Genomic DNA, 24,011 nt, shown 5'->3' with positions numbered 1-24,011 from the left:
AGATAGCACAGCGGCGTTTGCCTTGCAAGCAGCCGATCCAGGACCAAAGGTGGTTGGACCAAAGGTGGTTGGTTCGAATCCCGGTGTCCCATATGGTCCCCCGAGCCTGCCAGGAGCTGTTTCTGAGCAGACAGCCAGGAGTCACCCCTGAGCACCGCTGGGTGTGGCCCAAAAACCAAAAAAAAAAAAAAAAAAAAAGAGGCTGTAACATTTTTAAGTATTCCAAATGATTTAAAGAGGTTTTTCTCTCCCCTCCCCTCCGATTGCATTTTACTGTACAGATTGCTGCTTCTGCAATATTTGTGATATAGGAATTATGAGGATACACATTTTTCCTTTGTGCCTGTTTGTGTACACACATTAGGCATTGAGAATTTAAACTTTTTTTTTCCTTTTGGTCCATGTATCTTTGCATCTTTGATAAAGAAACAAATCCTGGTTCACTGTAAGCACTTTTACTGGGGGCTTTGGGGGGGTTGCCCTGCTGGTCTCAGATTACTAATTCTCCCCAAAATATTCAACAGGATGATTGCACAGAATCATTGCTTATGGCCGTGATAGCTTTCTACACTGTATGCATAAATAAATTAAAAGAAAAAAAAGTCATTTAAGTTAGTTAGGGCCAGAGAAAGAAATCAACAGGCTGAGCACGTACACTGCACTTAAGGGGGTCCAGGTTTAATCCCTCGCATCTCATCAGACCCCGAGCATGGAGTTAGAAGTAGCCCCCGCATGCCATGGGATGTGCCCCCCAATTCACATCCTCTCTCACGCCCCATGCCCCCAATAGACCATATGCAGGAGCCTGGAGACTGCTCAAAGCAGCACGCTTGCTTTGCACGCATTTCAATCTCTGGTACAGCAACGTAGGCTGAGTGCGATCCCAGGCCTTCTGGGCACCCCACCCCAGCATCACAACAGAGTGCGTGGCCAAGTAGCAAACACTCAACCAAGAGTGCCCCTGTAAGCTCTGTAATCAATGCACAAATTCCAGAAGCTCCTCAACTTCTTGCAACTGTGCTGCTGTCGGCCACTGCAATGAGACCTCTGGTGATCGCTACAGGGCACTGGCAGAGGCCTCAAGCACTGCTGGGGGCCAGGACACCGCCTCACCTCACTGAAAGGTTGGCGAAGCACTGCCAGGAAGGCTGCTCCCACCCAGGTCTCCTTGAGAGCCAAAATTAATCCAATGTAAACGACTAAAAAGACATTTGGGGACATGATTACAGCTCAGTGGCTGAGCATATATCTCATTTGTGCTGGCACGAAAATAAAGGCCTCTAATGTGCCCAGAAACAAAAAGGACTTTTAATGCATTTGACGAGAAAGTCAAACCCCCAGGTATCAGAAGGTGAGTTTATCCTAACTTTGTACTGTATTTACCAGTATCTAAATAAATAATTCTAGGATTTAAACTCCAATCCATCTCCAATTCCTCCAACCAATAACATTAAATGCACTGACTTCTCTGAATTAGTCAAATAATCCCTAAAATACCTCAGGGGTTACTCCCGGCTATGTGCTCAGAAAGCGCTCCTGGGTGGGGGGAGCATATGGGACGCCGGGGATTGAACCCATGTCCGTCCTAGGTCAGCCGCGTGCAAGGCAAGTGCCCTATTGCTGCACAACCGCTCGGGCCCTAAAATACTTTTCTGATGTAAAATTACAAAACATCGTACTCATGCAATAAGTGAGGAAACAAGCCCAGAGCCACTTATAGAAAGATTTCAGAGCCTGGCCTAGAACCCTTAAAAAGATATCAAGTACCCAAAGTTTCAAATACAGACAAGACAGCCTTATGAATTCATTTCAAAAATTCCAGCTACCAGCACACACATAAATGAGCAACCTTTATCCCCACCAATGCAAACTTTTACTATTCAGGCTCTTTATAATGTACAACATGGTATATATAAGATATGACCTAAATGTTCAAAAAAAAGGTCACATAAGGGGCTAGAGTGATAGTGCAGTGGGTAGGGCATTGGCCTCACTCATGGCCGACCTCGATCAACACACAGCATCCTATATGGTTCCCGAGCACTGCCAGGAGTGATTCCTGATTCAGAGCCAAGAGTAACCCATGAGCACTGCTAGGTGTAGCGCGCGTGCAGTTAGTTACATAAACACTTTCTTCAATGTTCTAAGAAGTTTTACGCAAACAATAATCACTTTGGGGGGAGGGCTGTGTTTGGGTCACATCCGATGTCGCTCAGATTACTCCTGGCAGGCTTGGGGAACCATATGGGATCTGAGAAGTGAATCAGGGTCCGTCCTGTGTTGGCCACGTGCTAGGTCAATGCCTTACTGCTGAATAGTCACATGTTTTTGTAAAGGTGACAAGCATTATCCCTTGCCTCAATATTACTCAAATATATCTATAAAAATCCTTAAAAAGTATACTATTTTTGATAAATCTTTACATTCCAAATCGAGGAGCAAATTAAAAATTGCCACCAGTTTGGCAAATAAAAAAATCCATACATTCTCTGTAAAGTATCGTGATACTATAAATCACTTAACTTGATGGCTATAAGTTATAAATCATTAATGGTTCTGGCAACTGTTTCATTGTTAATTTAAAATTCAGTCAGTTCAAACCTATACAGTACCATTACATAGTCAATAGAGGGTGATATTAGTACTAGAAATATTCCTGACTAGGCCCAGAAGTTAGCTGTACCAAACAAACTGATTTAGCCACACAAACCAAATCAAACCAGTAAGCTAAGTTACCAGTTTATGAAAGTACCCTGCAATGAACAGAATAAAAAGGTAATTAAAGTTGGAACTTGAAGTTCTCAAAGCAAGGACAGTAGTAAGAAAAAGAGTGAGAAAAAAACCCACTATGATTACAATCAAGTCATCACCTTCAAGAAGGCACTTGTCAAATGTCGAGGGTGTTTATTCTTCAGTAACCATTTTACTGAGATATCCCTATAAGCTCATCCGTTTTAAAAATATACAACTTTTAAGGTGTAGTACATTCCAAGTGTACACTAATAATCACTATCTAATACTAGAACATTTTCATTATTTCCAAAGAAACCTGACAACCCCCAGGTAAATGTCCCCTGACAATTCACTTCCCATGAATTGTCTATTCAGGGTATTTCAAATAAATGAAAGGAAGCACAGATATGACCACTTGTGTCTGGCTTTCTTTTGTTTTTGTTTGTTTGTTTTTTTGGCCACACCCATTTGATGCTCAGAAATTGCCCCTGGCTTGGGGGGACCATATGGGACACCGGGGGATCGAACTGTGGTCCTTCCTTGGCTGGCGCTTGCAAGGCAGACACCTTAACTCTAGCGCCACCTCTCCGGCCCCAATGTCTGGCTTTTTTTATTAAGAAAAAGATTTTCAGGTGCATCTACTTTTATCACTTGTATTAGAATTTCTTTCCTTCTAATTGACCAATTAATTATGCTCCACTAAGTGAATTTTCTATATTTATCAGTAAATGACATTTGGGCTAGTTCCAAGACAGATAATTATTGAATTGACAATAAAAGTTACCACAGGTACCTCCTACATTTATTATGTTTATGAGCAAAATATAGGGGCCAAGAGATAGCACAAGAGATAAGTAAGGCAGGCGACTCAGGTTTGAGCCCCAGCATCCCATTTAGTTCCTAGAGCCCGCCAGGACTAATCCCTACCTGCACAGCCACAAGTAAGACCTTAGTACAGCCAGGTACAGCCCAAAAACAAACCAAAAAAAAGTAATAAAATTTAAAAACAAAATGTAGACATGTGTCAAATCATTACTGTGCACAGCACTAGTCTATAGGTGCATGTCTCAGAGGATGTTCCATACAATGGCCAGATGAACTCTCTTCCCATGACACTACTTGTTCACGTGAACTGGCTGAAGTGGAAAGCATGAAAGGTATTTCAACTGTTTGCTCCTGCCTGACACTTCTAAATTCTAAAACTTACTAAAATGTCAAGAATTTTAATTATAATCAGCCACTATCTTTATTCAAAAGCATTTCTTAAAGCATGTTCCTCAATAAAAATAAGCTAAGGAAGCACCAAATTAGACAACAGGAATCAATTTCTTGGCATGTAGAATGCCTCCAGATTCCGAATGCTGCACATTATGCTAAAAGAAAACAGTGAAAATAATTTCCAAAAAAAAAAAAAATGCTCACAAGAGATAGCATGGAGATAAGGTGTTTGCCTTTCATGCCTTTCATTGGTTCAAATTCCGGCATCCCATATGGTCCCCCGTGCCTGCCAGGAGCAATTTCTGAGCTTGGAGCCAGGAGTAACCCCTGAGCATTGTCAGGTGTGACCCAAAAACCAAAAAAAAAAAAAAATGCTCACAAGACTCTTGCCACTTGGTCCTACTCACCCACCCTACCACCACCACCACCCACCATATCCCAGTAACCCGCCCTCAAAGAGAGACAGGAATTGACTGCTTTAAACAGGCACTTTGAACGGTAAACCAGCTCAGGTCTAGTGAAGTGGCACCGTTTTCCATTTCTCAGAAATCAAACCTTTTATGTTACAGTTTTGCTATCTTCTATCAATCAAGTACTTAGTGTTTCCATAAATAGCTCCATTATCAATTTATTCTCAGTGAATAAAGTACTGCAAGCCTTTCCAATCCATTTTAGGAAAAAAAATTGTGTGTTTTTTTGTTTGTTTGTTTTGCTGTTTCTGATCCACACCCAGCAGGGCTCAAGATTTACTCCTGGCTCTAGGCTCAGAAATCACTCCTTGCAGGCTCTGGGGACTCTGGGATGCTGAGGATTGTACCCGGGCCGGCCACATGTAAGGCAAATGTCCTCCTTGCATTTATCCCCGGATATCACTCTGGCCCAAGGAAGAAAAAATCCTAATGATCAATATTCTTTTTTTTTTTTTTTGGTTTTTGGTTTTTGGGTCACACCCGGCAGTGCTCAGGGGTTACTCCTGGCTGTCTGCTCAGAAATAGTTCCTGGCAGGCACGGGGAACCATATGGGACACCAGGATTTGAACCAACCACCTTTGGTCCTGGATCGGTTGCTTGCAAGGCAAACGCCGCTGTGCTATCTCTCCGGGCCCAATGATCAATATTCTAACACCTATAGACACAAACCAAGAATTTTTAAGATCTACAACATTGTATAATGTAAGTACTACTGAATTCCTTACTTAAGTCTTATATTGAAAAGGTGTGAACTTTAATACTAGAGACTGAAAACAGTAATTCCTCAAGACCTTCCTGCTTTCTAAAAAATTAAAAGAACAAAATCTGGCATAAAACATTATTTCCGGGGCCAGAGAGATAGCATGGAGGTAAGGCGTTTGTTTGCCTTGCATGCAGAAGGACAGTGGTTCAGAACCTGGCATCCCATATGGTCCCCCCAAGCCCAACAGGAGTGATTTCTGAGCATAAAGCCAGGAGTGGCCCTCAGTGAAGCCGGTGTGATCCAAAACCCAAAATACAAAAAAAAAAAAAAAAAAAAAAACCATTACTTCTCAAATAATTCAACCAATGCTGCTTTTCTTTCTTCTTTTCTCTCTCTCTCTCTCTCTTCTCTGTCTCTCTGTCTCTGTCTCTGTCTCTGTCTCTGTCTCTCTCTCTCTCTCTCTCTCTCTCTCTCTCTCTCTCTCTCCCTCTTCTTTCTATTCTTTCTCTTTTTTCCCCCCTGGTTCTTGGGTCACACCCAGTGGGGCTCAGGGGTTCATACTGGCTCTGTGCTCAGAAGTTGATCCTGGCAAGTTCAGGAGACCATATGGGATCCCAGGATTTGAACCACCATCTGTACTGGGTCAGTCGCTTGCAAGGCAAACGCCCTACTATTGCCCCATCCCCAATTTTGATTTTCTAAACAGCATCAGTTTCCTACTTTAGCAGCATCAGCATCTCTTTATCTTCCACAATCCCCACTTGTAGAAAAAGAGACCAACATATTATATATCAAATATGCAATAATACAAAGAAAGCATAAAGCCCAAATAATCGATCCCAAGCTGAAGAAGACACAAAGCAAAGAGACAAACTACAGATTTCTGTTTCCAAAGATAAAGGCTAGAAAATCAACTCTCTTACCTAGTGATATCATACACCATAAGTGCTCCGGCAGCTCCTCTGTAGTAGCTTCGTGTGACAGCCCGGAACCTCTCCTGGCCTGCTGTATCCCAAATCTGAAGTTTGATTTTCTGACCACTAACTTCGATTATTCTTGTTCCAAATTCAACACCAATTGTATGAGGACAATCAGCCATAACTGTCAAGAAGAAAAATAGACATAACATTCCAACTCCTAGAAGCTGCAAAAAGCCCTCTGCGAAAAAATTAGTGGATAATCATCAAACTTTTTAATACTCGCATGCTTATATGACTAAAGCTTAACACTTATCAAAATTAACAGAAATCCAGAAATTAAAAGGCTAGGCATACGGACTGGAGAAGTGGCGCTAGAGGTAAGTGCCTTGCAAGCACTAGCCTAGGGTGGTCCCGGTTCAATTCCACACACACCCCCCACACACACACACACCCACATCCCATATGGTCCCCCCAAGCCAAGGGTGATTTCTGAGCGCATAGCCAGGTGTAGGCATATGACTTGACTAAAACGGGTGACAAGACTTATGGACTAAATAATAAACACTTCAACTTTACAAGCCAAAGACCAGTCTGGCACAACTACTTAGCTCTGCAGAAACGCAACCAGTCAACATATAAAATGATCAGAGTTGTGCTCAAACAAATCTTATTAACAGAAGCAGGCAATCCATTTGATTTGGTCCTTTGGCTATTATTTGTTTACTACTTAACTCCCTATTTAAAATTCTGCACAAATTAAAAAACATTTAATAAAAAACTTTTTATAATACTAACATTAATTTAACATCCTGACAACCATTATATATAATAGTCAACAGAGTTAAGACTAGAAATTGCTAGTCAGATTTTATACTGAAAAAGATTACCAGTATCTTAAAATCATCTGATGTAGCGTATACTTATTGCATACTGGCAGACTAGATAGGCTTTACTACAAAGCAAGTTTCCATTTAACTAAACTCTTCTAAATATATGAAGTACGCAAAGATGGATGAATATTTCCATAAAACCTAACAGTAAGCAATAATTTCAACTACATTTAGTCCATCAGCTATATAAAAAAAAAGTGGCCCCCTCCTGTAACATACAAAACAAAGTGTTATACTAGGAATCTTAATCTTATACTTGGTCTTTAGAAAGAACTTCATTTTAAGTGGTCCCATTTATTACAATTTAGTTAACAAGTAATATACAAAGAAAATCTCCCCCACATAAGATAATTCTATAATGAAAAATCAGAAGATAGCAAAAAATACTGTATCTGATACTCCAGTACACTCTGTACTTGTTTCCAAGTCAAACCCGTCAGGATTAGGAGGCTGACTATTCCGGACTCAACCCTGGGAGGTGGTTCCGAGCAGTATTTGGGGCTGTGCAGTGCCAAGGATCAAATCCAGGCTCCTATATGCAATTTATGAGCTCCAGCACATTGAGTAATCTCCCTGGCCCACTGTGTTCATTTTTTAAAAACAGGATTTTTGTCATCAGGAAATCTTAACAGGTAAATCAAATAATATGTGGCATATAAAGTCTAACTGTGCATATTGATCTATTTATTTTACCTGCACTCAATTTTTCTACAATATCTCTAAAGACAAAAATATACGTGTCGGCAATAGTTTTAGCACTTAAAAAAATGAAACATTTTAAAAATAGGTAAATGACAAAACAAAACTTACATTTTTTTTCTGTAAATTGATGAAGCAAGCAAGATTTTCCTACTCCCATGTCCCCTGTGTAAAAAAAAAGAAAGTTTCAAGTGGCAATTCTATTTCTCAATTCTATATTATAATATGTATTGACGGCTATATTTCTCTACTATATATCATCACAAAATTCTGGATATCTTTTATTTAATTGTAAAATATGAACATATATAAAATAAAATGAAACAAAACATGTAAGAAATAAAACGAGTGCTCGCTTCAGCAGCACATATACTAAAATTGGAACGATACAGAGATTGGCATGGCCCCTGCGCAAGGATGACACGCAAATTCGTGAAGCGTTCCATATTTTTAAAAAAATAAATAAAAGAAATAAAACAAAATATATATAAATAAAATAAAAATATCCTGTGGGTCAATATTAATTTCCATGTGTCAACTGACAATCAGATATAATAATTATGCTCATGAAAAGATTTAGCATTAGAAATTTTTAGTCAGATTTTATACTGAAAAGTATTTCTGACATCTTAAAATCATCTGATTTAACATATACTTATTACATACACTGGCAGATTACAGAGTCTACTATAAGACAATTCCCATTTATCGAGGCTCCTCTTTTAAACACTTTAAGCAAGCACAGTGACAGAATTGGGTTGATTATATTACTGATGCCAGCTGCAAAGTAATTAATTTTAATAATGAAAACACTGTGAACGAAGGAAATTACCATACAAAGGAGTGTCCTTGAGACTGACATCAAGATCTATGAAACAAAAAAGAAACCAATGGGGGGCAGGGGGAAACATAGTGAAACAAAACTCAATAAAATAAATTCCTCACCAAGAATACTTTACCCCGTCAGACTGATTCAGATCTGAAAGAACACACAAATTCAAAATAAACAGCAGCTCAGAAATTCCACAGACTCAAATCAATATTAATAGAACTGAAGGGCTACTTCAAGGCAAGACAAACCTCACAATCACACCACATCAATTAAGACAGAGTGCAAAATGGATTAGAAAGTGTAATCCAACATTCTGCAGCCTGCCAGCTCAGAAACTCAAAACCAATCTTTAGAGAAGAACTGAAGGGTCTATTACTTTAAGGAAAGGCAGACCCGAAAACACACCAAATTCCCACAAAAGAATACAATTGTCTCAACCTTAATGGGCTAAATGCATCAGATAAGATACAATACAAAGAGTGGCAAAATGGATTAAAAGCTGAATCCAACATATCACTATTTGCAAGAAGCACATCTGCATAGTCAGCAAACATGGACTCAAAGTCAAGGGCCTGAGGACAATTATTCAAGTAAACAGCTCCCTGATAAAGGCTGGAGTGGCTTATCCTAGTAGCAGACAACATGGACTTTAGGTTTAAAAAGATTAGAAACAGAGATGGACATTTCTTAATAATCAAGGGATATATGTACACCAGGAAGAAATCATACTCCTAAATATATGCAACCAATGAGGGGCCAGCAAAATATTTAAAACAACTGTTGATATATTTAAAGACATCAATAGCAACACAATAACAGGAGGAGACTTCAACACCTCCCTGTCACCCCTTGATAAGTGTGACATTTCTTCTGAAGAAAGAAATGAATAGAGTGGCTTAGTAGATACAAATAGGGTTCTCCATTTCCAAAACCTGGATACACATTCTTCTCCAATGCACATGGGACATTGTCTAAGACAGAAGTCATGCTGGGCCATAAAATATTCCTCCATAAAATCAAGAGGAAAGAAATTTATCAGCTACCTTCTCAGATCATGATGCACTGAAAGTGAATTACAGACGAGAAAAAACTCTAGTACCTGGAAATTAAGCAGCTCACTACTGAAAAAAAAACAGCAGATTGGAGGAAATCAAAAGATTCCTAGATACATGAGAATAAAGATACGAGTTATCAGAATTTGTAGGACAGAGTAAAAGTAGTATTAAAAGGAAATTTTACAGTTTTGCAAGCATTCATCAAGAAGGAAAATAAGGGGCCGGGCGGTGGCGCTAGAGGTAAGGTGCCTGCCTTGCCTGCGCTAACCTTGGACGGACCGCGGTTCGATCCCCCGGTGTCCCATATGGTCCCCCAAGCCAGGAGCAACTTCTGAGCACATAGCCAGGAGTAACCCCTGAGCGTCACTGGGTGTGACCCAAAAACCAAAAAAAAAAAAGAAGGAAAATAAAGCCTACATAAATAACTTAGATGGCAGAAGGAAATAAAGCTCAAAGCAGAAATCAATGAGCTAGAAACCCAAAGAACAATCCAAAATATTAATGAAAGCAAGAGTTGGTTCTTTGGAAAAATAAACAAGATCAAAACTTACTAATTAAGGAAAATTTAATAAACCAAATTAGAAATGAAAAAAGGAGGCTACTCCAGATACTATAGAAATTCTAAGGGTAATCAGAGACTGCTTTGAGAAACTTTATGCCACAAAACAAGAGAACCTAGAAGAAATGGATAAATCCTTGGACCCCTATAACTTTCCAAGGCTGAACAAAGATGATCTGTAATATCTTAACAGACTTACCAATATTGAGGAAATTGAAATGGTAATCAGACCCAGATGGATTCACTAGTGAATTCTTTCAAACCTTTAAAGAGGACCTATTGCCAATCCTTCTCAGGCTCTCACAGGAAACTGAAGTAGCAGAAACACTCCCAAATAGTTTCTATGAAGCTAGCATCACTTTCATACCAAAAGCAGAGATATGCCACCAAAAAGAGAACTACAGGCCAATATCCTTGATGAATACAGATGCAAAGATCCTCAACAAAATTCTAGCAAATAGGATTCAATATCTCATCACTATTGAAAAAAATTAAATTGATAATAAAAAGTCTTCCCAAAAATAAAGGCCCAGGCCCACATGGATTGACTAATGAATTCTTTCAAATCCTTCAAGAGGACCTACTGCCATGATCTTCCAGGAAACTGAAGAAACAGAAACACTGCCAAATAGTTATTGCAAAACTAACATTACCCCGATACTAAAAACAGAAGAGATGCCACAAAAAGAATACAGACCGATATCCCTGATGAATACAGATGCTAAGGTCCTTAACAAATACCTCACAATCAGGATCTAAAGTCTCATCAAGAAGGTCATACACCATGACCAAGTAGAATTCATTCCAGAGATGCAAGGAGGGTTTAACATATGCAAGGCAATCAATGTAATATACCACATCAACAAAAGGAAAAATAAAAATCTTATTTTATCAATAAACACAGAAAAAGCATTAAAAACTCTCAACTAGATGGGAATAGAAGGGACTTTTCTCAATATAGTCAAGGCCATTTACCACAAACTCCTGGCAAATATACTCAATAGAGAAAAACTAAAAAGCCTTTTCTCTAAAAGCTGGCACACCATTCCTATTCAATATAATACTGGAGGTACTGGCCTTAGCATTTAGACTAGGAAAAGATTTCAAGGGCATCCAGATAGAAAAGGATGAAGTCAAGCTCTCACTGTCTGTAGATGACATGATACTATACTAAGAAAATCCTACTTCGGGCTTGGGAGGGTCCCTCTCCCTTCCTGGAGCAGGATTTTTAGCCGGCACGGACGGGCAGCTGGCAGGCCTCCCCATGTGCCAGCGGCCTTTTGGTCCGGCCTAGGGTCAGGGGGGCCCGGACCTGGGTCACCCGACTCCCCTCTCCCCCATTCCTCCGGATCTCCAGGTGGGTTCCTGGAAGGAGTTGACGGGGCACCCTGGGTTTTCCCCACTCCCAGGCCAGGCCCGGACACTGGCCTAGGGTGGGGCTTAGGGGGTGGAGTTTGATCTGGTGGGTGGCAGATAGCTGCTCAGCTATACTCAGGCTGTCACTGGAAATTTCATACCAGTCTACATTTTGCAAACCGCGCGGGGGCATTTGCTCCTCCCAACCATCAGTACCCCAGATTTACCCTTCTTAACTTTAGTAACACATAGTTTTAATCTCTGACCTAAGACATACAGTAGTTCTAACAAATCTCAGAACTATTTAGAAGGACACAAATTGAACACATATTGAACACATATATCTCTTGAATACTTTATGGGTATTTTCTTTAACTGATGTAACTTTCTATATATTTTTCTACCATGATGTTTCTATCCACTTTTCATCTTGTCTTTTCTTTGTAAGCTGTATAGTAAGGATTGTTGTTGGAACTGTCCCTCAGTTTGATGCCTATGATTGAACTATGTCATGGAAATTGCTGGTCTTGTTCCTATTGCCTCCAGATGCACCAATAACGCTTCATGGCATTGATCCTTGTTTGCATAAACACATTAAAATGGGAAAACACCATACATATAGATAAATTCTTATCTAATAAATCTCAGTACAATGTACCTTACACCCTGAACATTGATATAATGACCTGGCACAGGCCTCAGAAGAATGGGCATCCTCCATTCACGCCGGAACCAGGCAAGCTATCTACGAAACATCCAAGGTCTTTTATAGCAACAGCTGGAAGCAGTCCTCTACCAGGAAAGACACTACCAAGGGTCTGACATCGACCCCCTAAAAAGAGACTTCCGTTTACACTGAGAAGACTTGACAACATCAATGACCTGCTCTACAGGACATGGTTCTCTCTAGTGCCCCTTAAGTGTGAGGTGAAATGAGAGCATGCTCTGCACCATCCTGACTGCAATATGGGATATGCAGACTCCAGGATCTATAATACAGAAGCATGATACCAACAACAGAGACTATGTGAGGAATGGAGGTGTATTGCTACTACAGACGATGACTTGAATTGGACAAACTAGTTTGCCTGGAGCCTAGAGTCAGTCCTGTGCCAGGAAACTTCAGGGGTAGGGTCTCCTTGTATTTAGACCATAATTTGTCTTTCCAAGTCCCTTATGTTTTGGTGGGCCTATGCAAACAAATGCCACTTTAATACCGTTTTTTACTAAGTTCCCTTGACGCTAATCCTTAAGAAAAATAACCCACTAAAACTTTTGAGGTTAACTTAAACTAGTAAGCATGTGCATGGAACTAGAGAAATGTACTTTGCCCTCAATGTTTAAGGAGTTACATAAGTCTAATGTCTTTAGATTATATTGTGTGCTGCTAAGAAATAGTATGTACTACAACTGGGGATTTGAGGGACAAAGTAATTGTATTGTACATGGGTTTAGTTTTATTTTTCTTAATGTTCTTTGGCTGGAAGTTCAAGGCTGGGATATCATCGATGGGAATACCGTGAATTTTGTTTATGGGTGATTGGGCTTCCACTGTAACTTTACCCTGTCCTCTTTCTTTGCATCTTTGTTGTCATAATTAAAATAAAAATAATAATTAAAAAAAAAAAAGAAAATCCTAGACTCTACAAAAAGCTTCTAGAAAAAATAGATATATACAGCAAAATGGAAAGCTACAAAATTCATATACATGGGGCTGAAGTAATAACACAGTGGTAGGGCGCTTAAGCGCCTTGCACACAGATGACCCGGGACAGACTCCGGTTCAATCCCCAGCATCCCAAATGAGCCCGGGCCTGCCAGTAGCGATTTCTGAGCAGAGCCAGAAGTAACCCCTGAGCACCGGTGGGTGTGGCCCAAAAAAAAAAAAAAAAAAAACCAAACCAAAAACTAACACACAAAAATCTATGGCTTTGGGGCAGAAGCGGTGGTGCAGCAGTAGAGCATTTGCCTTACACGTGGCTGACCAGGACAGACTGTGGCTCAACCCCCCTGCATCCCATATGGTCCCCCGAACCAAGGAGCAATTTCTAAGCACATAGCCAACCAGGATTAACCTCTGTACGTCACTGGGTGAGGCCCAAAAACCAAAAAGAAAAAGAAAAAACATGGCTTTTTTTATATATGAATAATAAATAATGTTAAAGAAAGTGACATTTAAAAAAAATGCCATTCACAACTGTGCCTCAGAAAACCAAATACTTTGTAGAGTCAAAACTATAAAACACTACAAGAAATAAAAGAGAACACAAAAAATGGAAACACATACCCTGTTCATGGATTGAGAGAATTAACATCATTAAAATGGCAATACTCCCCAAAGCATTATACAGAATTAATGAAATCCCTCTAAAGATATCCATGACATTCTTTTAAGAAATAGGTCTAACACTCCTGAAATTCATTTGGAACAATAAATAAACACCCACAAACAGTTAAAGCAATCCTTAGGAAAAATAAGATGGGAAGCATCACTTTCCCCAACTTTTTTGTACTACAAAGCAATAGTCATTAAAACAGCATACTAATGGAATAAAGACAGACCCTCAGGTCATCGAACAGAATTGAGTATTCAGAAAAAGTCCCCAGACATATAATCAATTAAGCTTTGATAAAGGGGCTAAAAACGCAAAACAGAGCAAGGAAAGCAAAGTGGTGTTGGGAAACTAGTCAACTACATGCAAAAAAGTGATCTCAGACCTCTAACACAATGCACAAAGGTCAAATCAAACTGTATTAAAGACTTTGATAACAGATCTGAAACCATTAGATATGTAGAGCAGGGGTCTCAAACTCAATTTACCTGGGGGCCGCAGGAGGCAAAGCCGGGGTGAGGCAGGACCACATGAGGGATTTCACAAAAAAAAGTCCTCAAACGTCATTATTAACAGTTTTAATTATTTCTTCTGAACATGAATAGAGAACATTGAGTGAAGATCATGAACAGTTCTGAACATGCCATCTTTTGCCTATTCCTTGCTGCCAGAGACTTGACAGCGCTTCTTCTCACAAATCTGAACATTTGGCTTTAGAGAGGAAGCAGTTGAGACCCTCAGTATGGCTTGAAGATGAGCATCATTAAGTCTAGACCTGTACTTTAACTCATTGAAGTTCAATGTGGAGAATACCTTTTCACACAAATATGTGCTCCCAAAAAGGCACATGGTGCGCTTGAACGTTCAGGAAAACTCAGGGAAGCTGGGGGGTAGGGGGGGCATTTCTCTCAAAAATTGCCCATGCATGTCTGCTTTTCCACTAATCTCCCTGAACTTGGCTTTGAGATCAGAGTTGCACTGCAGGTCAATGAGCTCCATTTTGAAACACAGGAGGGGCATCTTGCACATCAAAGGAAAAGGGGTCCACAAAAATTTGGAAAGTGGCTCTGTGCTTTTTGAAGTCTGCAAATCTGTGATCAAATTCCTTCTCTAGCTTAAAAATAGCATCAACATATTTCTCACCACTGAACGGTATGCCTGCATCCACAAGTTCCTTGCATGCTGGGAAATGGCAAAGGTTTGTCTGAGAGAGCTGGGATTTCCATCACACAAGTTTTGTGGAGAATGCTCTCACGTTGTCAGAGGCAGCACTGATAAGCTGCCCTGGGCCTTGTAACATCTTGTTTAGTACATGCAGTTTATGTGTGATGTCAACAAGAAAAGCTAAGTCCATGAGCCATTTGTGATCACTCAACTCAGAAACAGCATTCCCAATCTTCTCCATGAAGGCTTTCACTTCATCTTTTCAGGACATTTCCCCTGCTGAGCCAACGTACCTTGGTGAAATAGAGCACATCTCCATATTCTGACTCCATTTTCTCTAAAAAAGCACAGAACCTCCTGTGCTTTAAGCCCCTGGATCTGATTTGGTTGATACATTTCACAACAACAGCCATCACATTGTCACATGGCAGGCATTACTGCAAAGGGCCTGCTGATGGATAATGCAGTGAAAACCAATGGCCTTCTCTACACCCTCCTCTTCAAGTTTTTTTTGAACAAGTGCCACCAGTCCATTTTTCCTCCCTGTCATCGATGGCGCGCTCCATCGGTTATTATTCCAACAAACCTCTTCCATGGCAAACCTGCATTATCAATGGCACCACACAGATGCCAAAATATCTCATTAGCAGTGGTCTGGCCATGCATTGGAATTATTGTGAGCAGCTCCTCTGTCAATTCAAAATTGCAATCAATCAACACCACGGACATCAATTGTGAGCTGCACAGTGTCTGTTCTATCTGTGCCCTCGTCAAGAGCAACTGAGTATGCATCCAAACATTTGGCTTTCTCACACAGTAGATGATGTCACTTGACATGTCAGAAATGCGCCCTGCCACAGTATTGGCAGAAAGGCTAATTTTGCTAAACTGACCTTTCTTTTCTGGACAGATAATACTTGCACAGCCTCTAACATGCATTTTTTAACAAACTCTCCTTCTGTGAACAGTTTTTCTGCCTTAGCAATCATCTCACTAACCATGTACTAGCTTCGACTGATGCAACATTCTCTTTGGTTGCTTTCTTGAAGAAATCTTGTTGCCTCATTAGACATGCTTTAAGACTGGCAACCCGCTTGGCTCTCTCATTTCCTTGATATTTTGCACATTCCTCAGCATGTTTAGTTGAATAATGGCGTTTCAAGTTGTATTCCTTGTGCACTGCAACTTTCTCTGAGCAAATAAGACACGTGGGGATGCCCCTGTGCTCAACAAAGAAATACTGCGTCTCCCACTTTTCCTGAAATTGTCTGTGCTCGTCACCAATCTTTCTCTTCCCTGCAGGCTTTGATGAAGTCATGATGAAGGTATGACAAAATCTAATTCTGTAATAAACTTCTCTCCCTTAGGCCTCCGATAATGCAAGGGACAGCAGGCAGGAGCAGCGGAAATGACATCTGAGCTAGGTGCAAAGTATTCACGATTATTCGCTTACCGAAAATTCGCAATAAAAAATCGCATTAGTAGGGGCCGGGCGGTGGCGCTGGGCCTGCGCTAGCCTAGGACGGACCGCGGTTCGATCCCCCGGCGTCCCATATGGTTCCCCAAGAAGCCAGGAGCAACTTCTGAGCGCATAGCCAGGAGTAACCCTTGAGCATCACAGGGTGTGGCCCAAAAACCAAAAAAAAAAAAAAAATCACATTAGTGAGGAAAAAATTGCATTAAACATTTGCATGCCCTGAATGGAACTGCTAGGTGTATGCGAATGTTTAATGCGATTTTTTTTCTTACTAATGCGATTTTTACTGCGATTCGAATACTGTGATATTTAAAGGCCGGCCACGGGTCACAAAATGTTGTATGGAGGGTCGCAAACAGCCCGTGGGCCGCGAGTTTGAGACCCCTGATGTAGAGAAAAATGTAGGTAAAACACTCCATGACAGTAAGACTAAGGCCATCTTCAAGGAGGAAACACCACTGTCCAAACAAGCAGAAGCAGAGATACACAAATGGGACATTAAACTGAGAAGCTTTTGCACTTCAAAGAAAGCCACCACTAGATACAAAAGCTACCCATGATTTAGGAGACACTATTCACCCATCCTGATTGATAATGGGTTAGATATCTAAGATACACAAGATAGTAGCAGAAAGCAACAAGAATGGAACATCTATTCCCATGCAAATATTGGCAGGATTGTCCTCAAAATAGCTGGAATTCTGTTTGAGTCTTGCTAGTGATCATGTTTATTTTTTTATTAAAGAATTAGCTCGGGGCCGGGCGGTGGCGCTAAAGGTAAGGTGCCTGCCTTGCCTGCGCTAGCCTTGGACGGACCGCGGTTCGATCCCCTGGTGTCCCATATGGTCCCCCAAGCCAGGAGCAACTTCTGAGCGCATAGCCAGGAGTAACCCCTGAGCGTTACTGGGTGTGGCCCAAAAACCAAAAAAAAAAAAAAAAAAAAAGAATTAGCTCGTTTCTTTTTTGTTTTTTTTTGGTAATGTCCAGGGGTTATTCCTGGCTATGCACTCAGAAATTGTTCCTGGCTTGGGGGACCATATGGGATGCCGGGGTATCGAACTTCAGTCCAAATGCCTTATTGCTAGTGCCATCCCTTCGGGCCCGGTTTAATTAATCTTTTAGATTTCTTTTTATTATTCCAGTTATTGATTTCTGCTCTTAAAAAAATTTTTTTTGGGTTTTGGGGTCACCCGGCAGCACTCAAGGGACCATATGGGATGCTGGGATTCGAACCACTGTCCTTCTGCATGCGAGGCAAACATGCTATCTTTCCAGGCCCCTCTTAAATTTTATTAGTATGTCCTTCTTCCTGCCTGCTTTGGGCTCTTCATTGGTTGTTTTCCAATTTCTCAAGCATTGCAGTCAATGAATGCTTGCAGAGCTCTACATTTTCCCCTTAACTTCTCTTAATACTACTTTTATTGTGTCCAGCAGGTCTAGTAGGCCATGTCCTCACTCTCATTTGTTTCCAGGAATCTTAATTTCTTCTTTCATTTCATTGTTTACTCACTGGTTGTTTAATACTACTGAGCTGTTTCATTTCCAGGTTATTTTAACTTCATTTCTTCACTTCTGTTTGTAATTTACTTCTATTTTCAGTGCATAATATATGTGTATGATATATGTATAATAGGTGTATAATCACGCAGGGGTCCTCAAACTTTGTAAACAGGGGGCCAGTTCACTGTCCCTCAGACCACTGGAGGGTCTGACTATAGTAAAAACAAAACTTATGAACAAATTCTTATGCACACTGCATAGATCTTATTTTGCAATGAAGAAACAAAACAGATACAAATACAATATGTGGCCCGCGGGCCATAGTTTGAGAACCACCAGATTCTAGAATTTATGGAAGTGTTGCTTGTAGCCTAACATATGGTCTATCTTGGAAGTCCCGTGGACACTGAAGAATAAAATGTACCATATTCATCTTTTTTGGGATGCAAAATGCTCTCTCTATATTTATATATGTATGTCTTTTTCAAGTTGATTAGTGATTTGGTTTTAGGTATTTTGCTGGTCCCTCATTAGGTACAGTTTGCTTAGCAGTGTGATTTCTTCCTGATGGACATACCCTTTCTTGATCATTAAAAAATGACCTTTGCTGTCTTTTATAACCTTTTAGCCTGAAGTCCTTATCTTCTGATATGACCACACTAGCTTTTTTTTTTTTGAGGAACTTGTTTGCTTGACAAACTGTCCTTCAGTCTTTGACTTCGAATTGGCATATTTGCTTAGACATTCAAATGTGTTTCTTTTTACCCTTGTGTTGTCTTTTGTTTTTTTAAGTTTAATTGACCGAATTTAACTGAATTCTTTAATTCAAACACTGGTTGGTTTGAATGGGTAGTTCATGTTTTTTTTACAGTCATACAATGTATAACAACCTTCACCAGTGTAATTTCCCGCCACCAATATCCCCAGTTTCCCTTTACCCACCCACTCCCTATTGCCCTCTTCCTTCCCATTTACCCTACCCTGCCTGCCTCTGAGGCAGACATTCCCCCCCTCTTTTTGACACTGTGGTTTGCAATTTTGTTAATGAAGGGGTGACAATCCTGTCACTTTATTCCCTTTGAGCATCCAGTTCTTGTCCAGAGATGCCAGAGAGCCAAGCGGCCTGAGTTGGGCCCACGCTGCTGGGGTCTGCGGAAGTTCTGCAGGCAAGACTCTAAAATACTTTTTTAATAGAGGATCCCAGGGGCCTATGACAAACCCCTAGGCTGGAGAGGAAGAGAGCTGAGAGAGACAGAGGGAGAGAAAGCTGGGTTTGGGATCAGGGTAAGGTCTGATGGGGAGCCAGGTAAAGGGGAAGCAAGTGTTCAGAGTACAGGGAAACCAGTTCAAGAGATGCAGCCAAAATCACTGAAAAAAACTATAGCTCCAGCTGTCTCTTCAAACTGCCACAGCTTCTTCCCACCAGCTTTCTCACATCTCACTAGGGATGGGGCCTTTTATAACCAGCCAAGCTGGGTGGTGCTAGACTTCTGCTGGAGTAATAAGTAATGCAGGACAAGAGCTATCAGTTCCAACTATCACTTTCATAGTAGACCTCCTTTTCTACTCTAACTGCACTTTCCACTCTTTGTGGCAAGCTTCCTACCATGGACTAGTCCTCCTAATCCTGATCTCTGTTGTCTCTGGGTATCATCACCACACTGTCTTTTTTCTCACATCCCACAGATGAATAAAATTATTGTTTATCCATCAATCCCTGACTCATTTCACTTAAGAGTCATAATCTTCATGTCCATCCATGTATAATCAAATTTCATGGCTTCATTTTTTCTAATGGCTGCATATCATTTCTTTGTGCAGATGTAGCAGTTTCTTTATCCATTCATTTGTTGTTGGGCACCTGGGTTGCTTACAGATTTGGCTATTGTAAATAGTGATTGTAAATTGTAAATAATAAATGAACATAAGGGACCGGAGAGATAGCATGGAGGTAAAGCATTTGCCTTGCATGCAGAAGGTCAGTGGTTGGAATCCTGGCATTCCATATGGTGCCCCGAGCCTGCCAGGGGCGATTTCTGAGCGTAGACCAGGAGTAACCCCTAAGCACTGCCAGGTGTGACCCAAAAAAAACAAAAACAAAAATAAATAAATAAATAAAATAAATGACCATAGGAATGCAGAAGGCATTTCTGTATTATATTTTGGTGTTCCTAGGGTATATCCCTAGGGCTGATATTGCTGGGCCACATGGAAGCTCAATTTCCAGCTTTTTGAGGAACTAAATCAGAAACTAAAGAGTAGGAATCACTACGATACCATAGAAATCCAAAGAATCATCAGAAATTACTATGAAAATCTGTATGTCATGAAATAAGAAAACCTAGAGCAAATGGGCAAATTATCAGACCTCCCAAAACTGAACACATGAACAGACTTATCACTATTGAGGAAATCAAAAATCTCCCCAGAAACAAAAGCCCAGGTCCAGATAAATTCTCTAGTGAGTTCTTTCAAATCTTTGCAGACCTACTGCCAATTCTTTTCAGGCTCTTTCAAGAAATCAAACAGAAACACTCCAAAACAGTTTCTATGAAGCAAACATACCCTGACAACAAAGACAGAAACAGTACCCAAAAAAAGGAAATTACAGGCAAATATCCTTGACAAATATAGACCCAAAGATTCTTAAAATAACAGCAAATAGAATCCAACAACTCATCATAAAAATTATCAGTTGAGGGGCCAGAGAGATAGCATGGAGGTAGGGCATTTGCCTTGCATGCAGAAGGAAGATGGTTCCCCAGCCTGCCAGGAGCAATTTCTGAACGTAGTCAGGAGTAACCCCTGAGCACCGCCAGGTGTGACCACCATCCCCAAAAAGTATGAGCTGAGAGTTGGATTTAAACCATAGATGAATTTACCCAAGGACGGTTTAACATATGTAAATCAAAATGATCAGATCAATTGATATAGAGAATGCATTTCACAAGATCCAATACCCAGTAATAATAAAAATTCTCAAAATGGAAACTAAAGAGATTTTTCTCAACATAGTCAAAGGCCAGTGACACAAGCCCACAGCAAACAAAGTCAATGGAGAAAAAGGAAAAGCTTTTCCCTCTAAGATCAAACATGACAAAAGTCGCCCTACTCTCACCACTTCTATTCAATATAGCCCTAGAGTCCTAGCCATAGCAATTTAGCAAAGAAAAAAAAAAAGATATCAAGGATCCAGGTACAAAGGGCTCAAGTTAAGCTCTTAATATTTATAAATGACACGATATTTAGAAAACCCTAAAGGTTCGAGAAACAACTGCTTTTTACAGTAAAGTGGAAGACTATAAAACTAACATGGACAGAAAAGCTTTCCTAACTCAAATAATGAAATAGAAGAGAGGGACATTTTTTTAAATCCTATTTGCAATTATGCCCCAGAGAAATCAAATGCCTAGGAATCAGCTTAACCAGAGCTTTGCGAAAGACATTTGTAGAGAAAACTACAAAATACTGCTTCAAGAAATAAACAAGGAAGGCAGGAAATGAAAATGCATCACCTGCTCATGGAGTGGGAGGATTAACAGCAAAATGGCAATACTCCCCCAACGCATTTTATACAGATTCAATGCAATCCCACTAAGGAAATGCATGCCATTTTTCAAAGAGATCAAACAATCCTGAAATTCATATGAAACAATCACACACAACCCCCAACAACAATGCAATTCTTGGGAAACAGAAGATGGGAGGCACCTCTTTTCACAACTTCAAACTACTTGAGTAATATCAGTAAATCTTCAATAAAGGAGCAAAAAATATGAAGTGGGGCAAAGAAAGCCTCTTCAACAAGTCGTACTGGAAAAACTGGTTGGCCACATGCAATAAATTCCGTCCTAATGACACGCACAGAAATCACATTAAGGGCCCGGAGAGAGAGCACAGTGGCGTTTGCCTTGCAAGCAGCGGATCCAAGACCAAAGGTGGTTGGTTCGAATCCCGGTGTCCCATAGGGTCCCCCGTGCCTGCCAGGAGCTATTTCTGAGCAAGACAGCCAGGAGCAACCTGACACCCTGAGCAACCCCGGGTGTGACCCAAAAACCAAAATAAATAAATAAATAAATATATAAATAAATAAAAATTAAAAATGTTTGATTAAATAACTGGATATTAGACCCGAGTCCACAACATACATAAAGGAAAACAGGCATCTTCAAAGATGAAATGCTGCTGACCATCCAAAGCAGAAGTAAAGATAAACAAATGGGACTACATTAAATTAAGAAGCTTCTCACCTCAAATGAAAACAAGACCAGAATTCAGAGACGGCCTACAGAAATTATTTGCCCACAACTCATCTGATAAAGGATTAATATTCAAGATAATATAAATCTCTCGTAATCCCATAAAAAAGGGTGGGCGAAGAGATGAATAGAAACTTCGTCAAAAAGAAATACAAATGGCCAAAAGGCACATAAAGAAATGCTCCGTGTCACTTAACATCAGGGAGATGCAAATCAAAACAACAAAGATATATCATCTCACGTCACAAAGACTAGCACTCATTAAAAAGAACCACCATTGGGGCCGGAGAGATAACATGGAGGTAAGGCATTTGCCTTTCATGCAGAAGGTCATCAGTTCGAATCCCGGCGTCCCATATGGTCCCCCGTGCCTGCCAGGAGCAATTTCTGAGCATGGAGCCAGGAGTAACCTCTGAGCACTGCCGGATGTGACCCAAAATCCACCAAAAAAAAAGAGAACCACCAGTGATGGTGCAGCTAGAGGGAGGAAAGGGACTCTATTCTCAATCGCTACTGGTGTAAATAGCGACTGTTCAGCCTTTTCGGAAAGCATTCCTCAAAAAAGACTAGAAACTGAACTCCCATTATGACCCAGTAATACCACTTCAAGGTATACAGCTCGGAGCCCAAAACACAACACAGAAAAGGCACGTACACTTCTATGTTCACTGCAGCACTATTCACAATAGCCAAAATCTGGAGACAACCTAAGTGACCCAGAACAAGAGTGAATAAACAGTTTTGGCATAACTACACAATGGAATACTGCAGTGTCAAAAGGGAGCAGGGGGGGTCATGAGATTTGCTGATACAAGAATGGACATGGAGAGTATCAAGCAGGGTAAATGAGGAAAAGGTACATAGAATGATCACACTTGGTCTCCAGATAAAAACAACCACAGTGGAAGAGTAATGCCCACCCAAAGCCTAGAAACAAAAGCCAGGAGGACTGGTCCTTGGCAGCGAGCTAGCAACCTGACAAACAGTAAGGGGCAGGGCATACAGGTCAAAGAAGCCCCACTATGACAATGAGCAGGGAAGGGATCTCTCTGGACAAAAGAAAGTCAAATGTTATGCATGACACCTTTTCACTAAGAGAATTACAAACCAGTAACAGGAAAAAGAAAAGTGTCTGCCAGAGGGACAGGCTATGGGGCAGCGGGAAACAGGAGATACTGGTGGAGGAAAAAGATAGTGGGGAAGGAATGGGTGCTACTGAAACTCAATCAAGAACAACTTTGTAACACAGCATCACACCCAATTCAATACTTTTTAAAATAATAATAATAATAGTAATAAATAACCAACATTTTATCCAGTATTATAACCACACGGACGTATTCAGGGCTCCAAAGCAAAAAGACACATTGTCAGTGCAAAACTAAATCTTATCAAAAGAATTTTTAATTTTGCAGTGAGAAAAAATCATTTCTTCCGAAGCAGTGTACTATTAACACACAAATACTATGCATATTGACCTCATTTGGAGAACAAGAATAAGGTAAATAACTTACCAATAATAATATATTTAAAGATGTAAGAGTAGTTGTATGGTGCAGTTGCCATGGTGGCACTAAAACAAAGAAAAGAGAAAAGGTTGTTGTTACTTAAAGGGAAAATATACAAACACAAGTAACTCAAGATAATTATTTCTGTTCTGACGATATAAAATAAGACATAATGAATATAGACAAAACGTTAAATTAAGAGCACAACCGCATTTCCCAAATTAATCCAATTCACGTGGCTGAGTATTACTTTAACATTCTCATGTGTTATCCAAAAAATACAAAATCATGGACGCCAAAACAATTACAATCAGGAAAAGTAAAAATGCCAAAC

The 24,011-nt window shown here is 40.3% G+C and overlaps 1 protein-coding gene and 1 non-coding gene across 2 annotated transcripts in view; one reads left to right on the top strand and one right to left on the bottom strand.

Moving 5' to 3' along the window:
• Positions 1 to 23,738, bottom strand: part of RAB14 (RAB14, member RAS oncogene family) — a 31,438-nt gene extending 7,700 nt beyond the window's left edge. Inside the window, exons 1-3 of the mRNA XM_049773077.1 lie at positions 23,684 to 23,738; positions 7,746 to 7,799; positions 6,049 to 6,226 (exon numbers count right to left, since the gene is read on the bottom strand). Of these exons, the coding sequence (XP_049629034.1) occupies positions 6,049 to 6,226; positions 7,746 to 7,799; positions 23,684 to 23,735 (284 nt within the window). The 5' untranslated portion in view covers positions 23,736 to 23,738. The remainder of the gene's footprint in view (positions 1 to 6,048; positions 6,227 to 7,745; positions 7,800 to 23,683) is intronic.
• Positions 7,983 to 8,086, top strand: LOC126010648 (U6 spliceosomal RNA). The gene has a single exon (XR_007496666.1). It is a non-coding gene; the product is annotated as a U6 spliceosomal RNA (small nuclear RNA).
• Positions 23,739 to 24,011: the final 273 nt, after the last annotated feature.

The sequence above is a fragment of the Suncus etruscus genome, chromosome 5 (assembly GCF_024139225.1).
Source record: "Suncus etruscus isolate mSunEtr1 chromosome 5, mSunEtr1.pri.cur, whole genome shotgun sequence".
NCBI classification, from domain to species: Eukaryota; Metazoa; Chordata; class Mammalia; order Eulipotyphla; family Soricidae; genus Suncus; species Suncus etruscus.
Note: the sequence above shows the minus strand (reverse complement) of the source record. Positions and strands in the feature narration are given on the sequence as shown.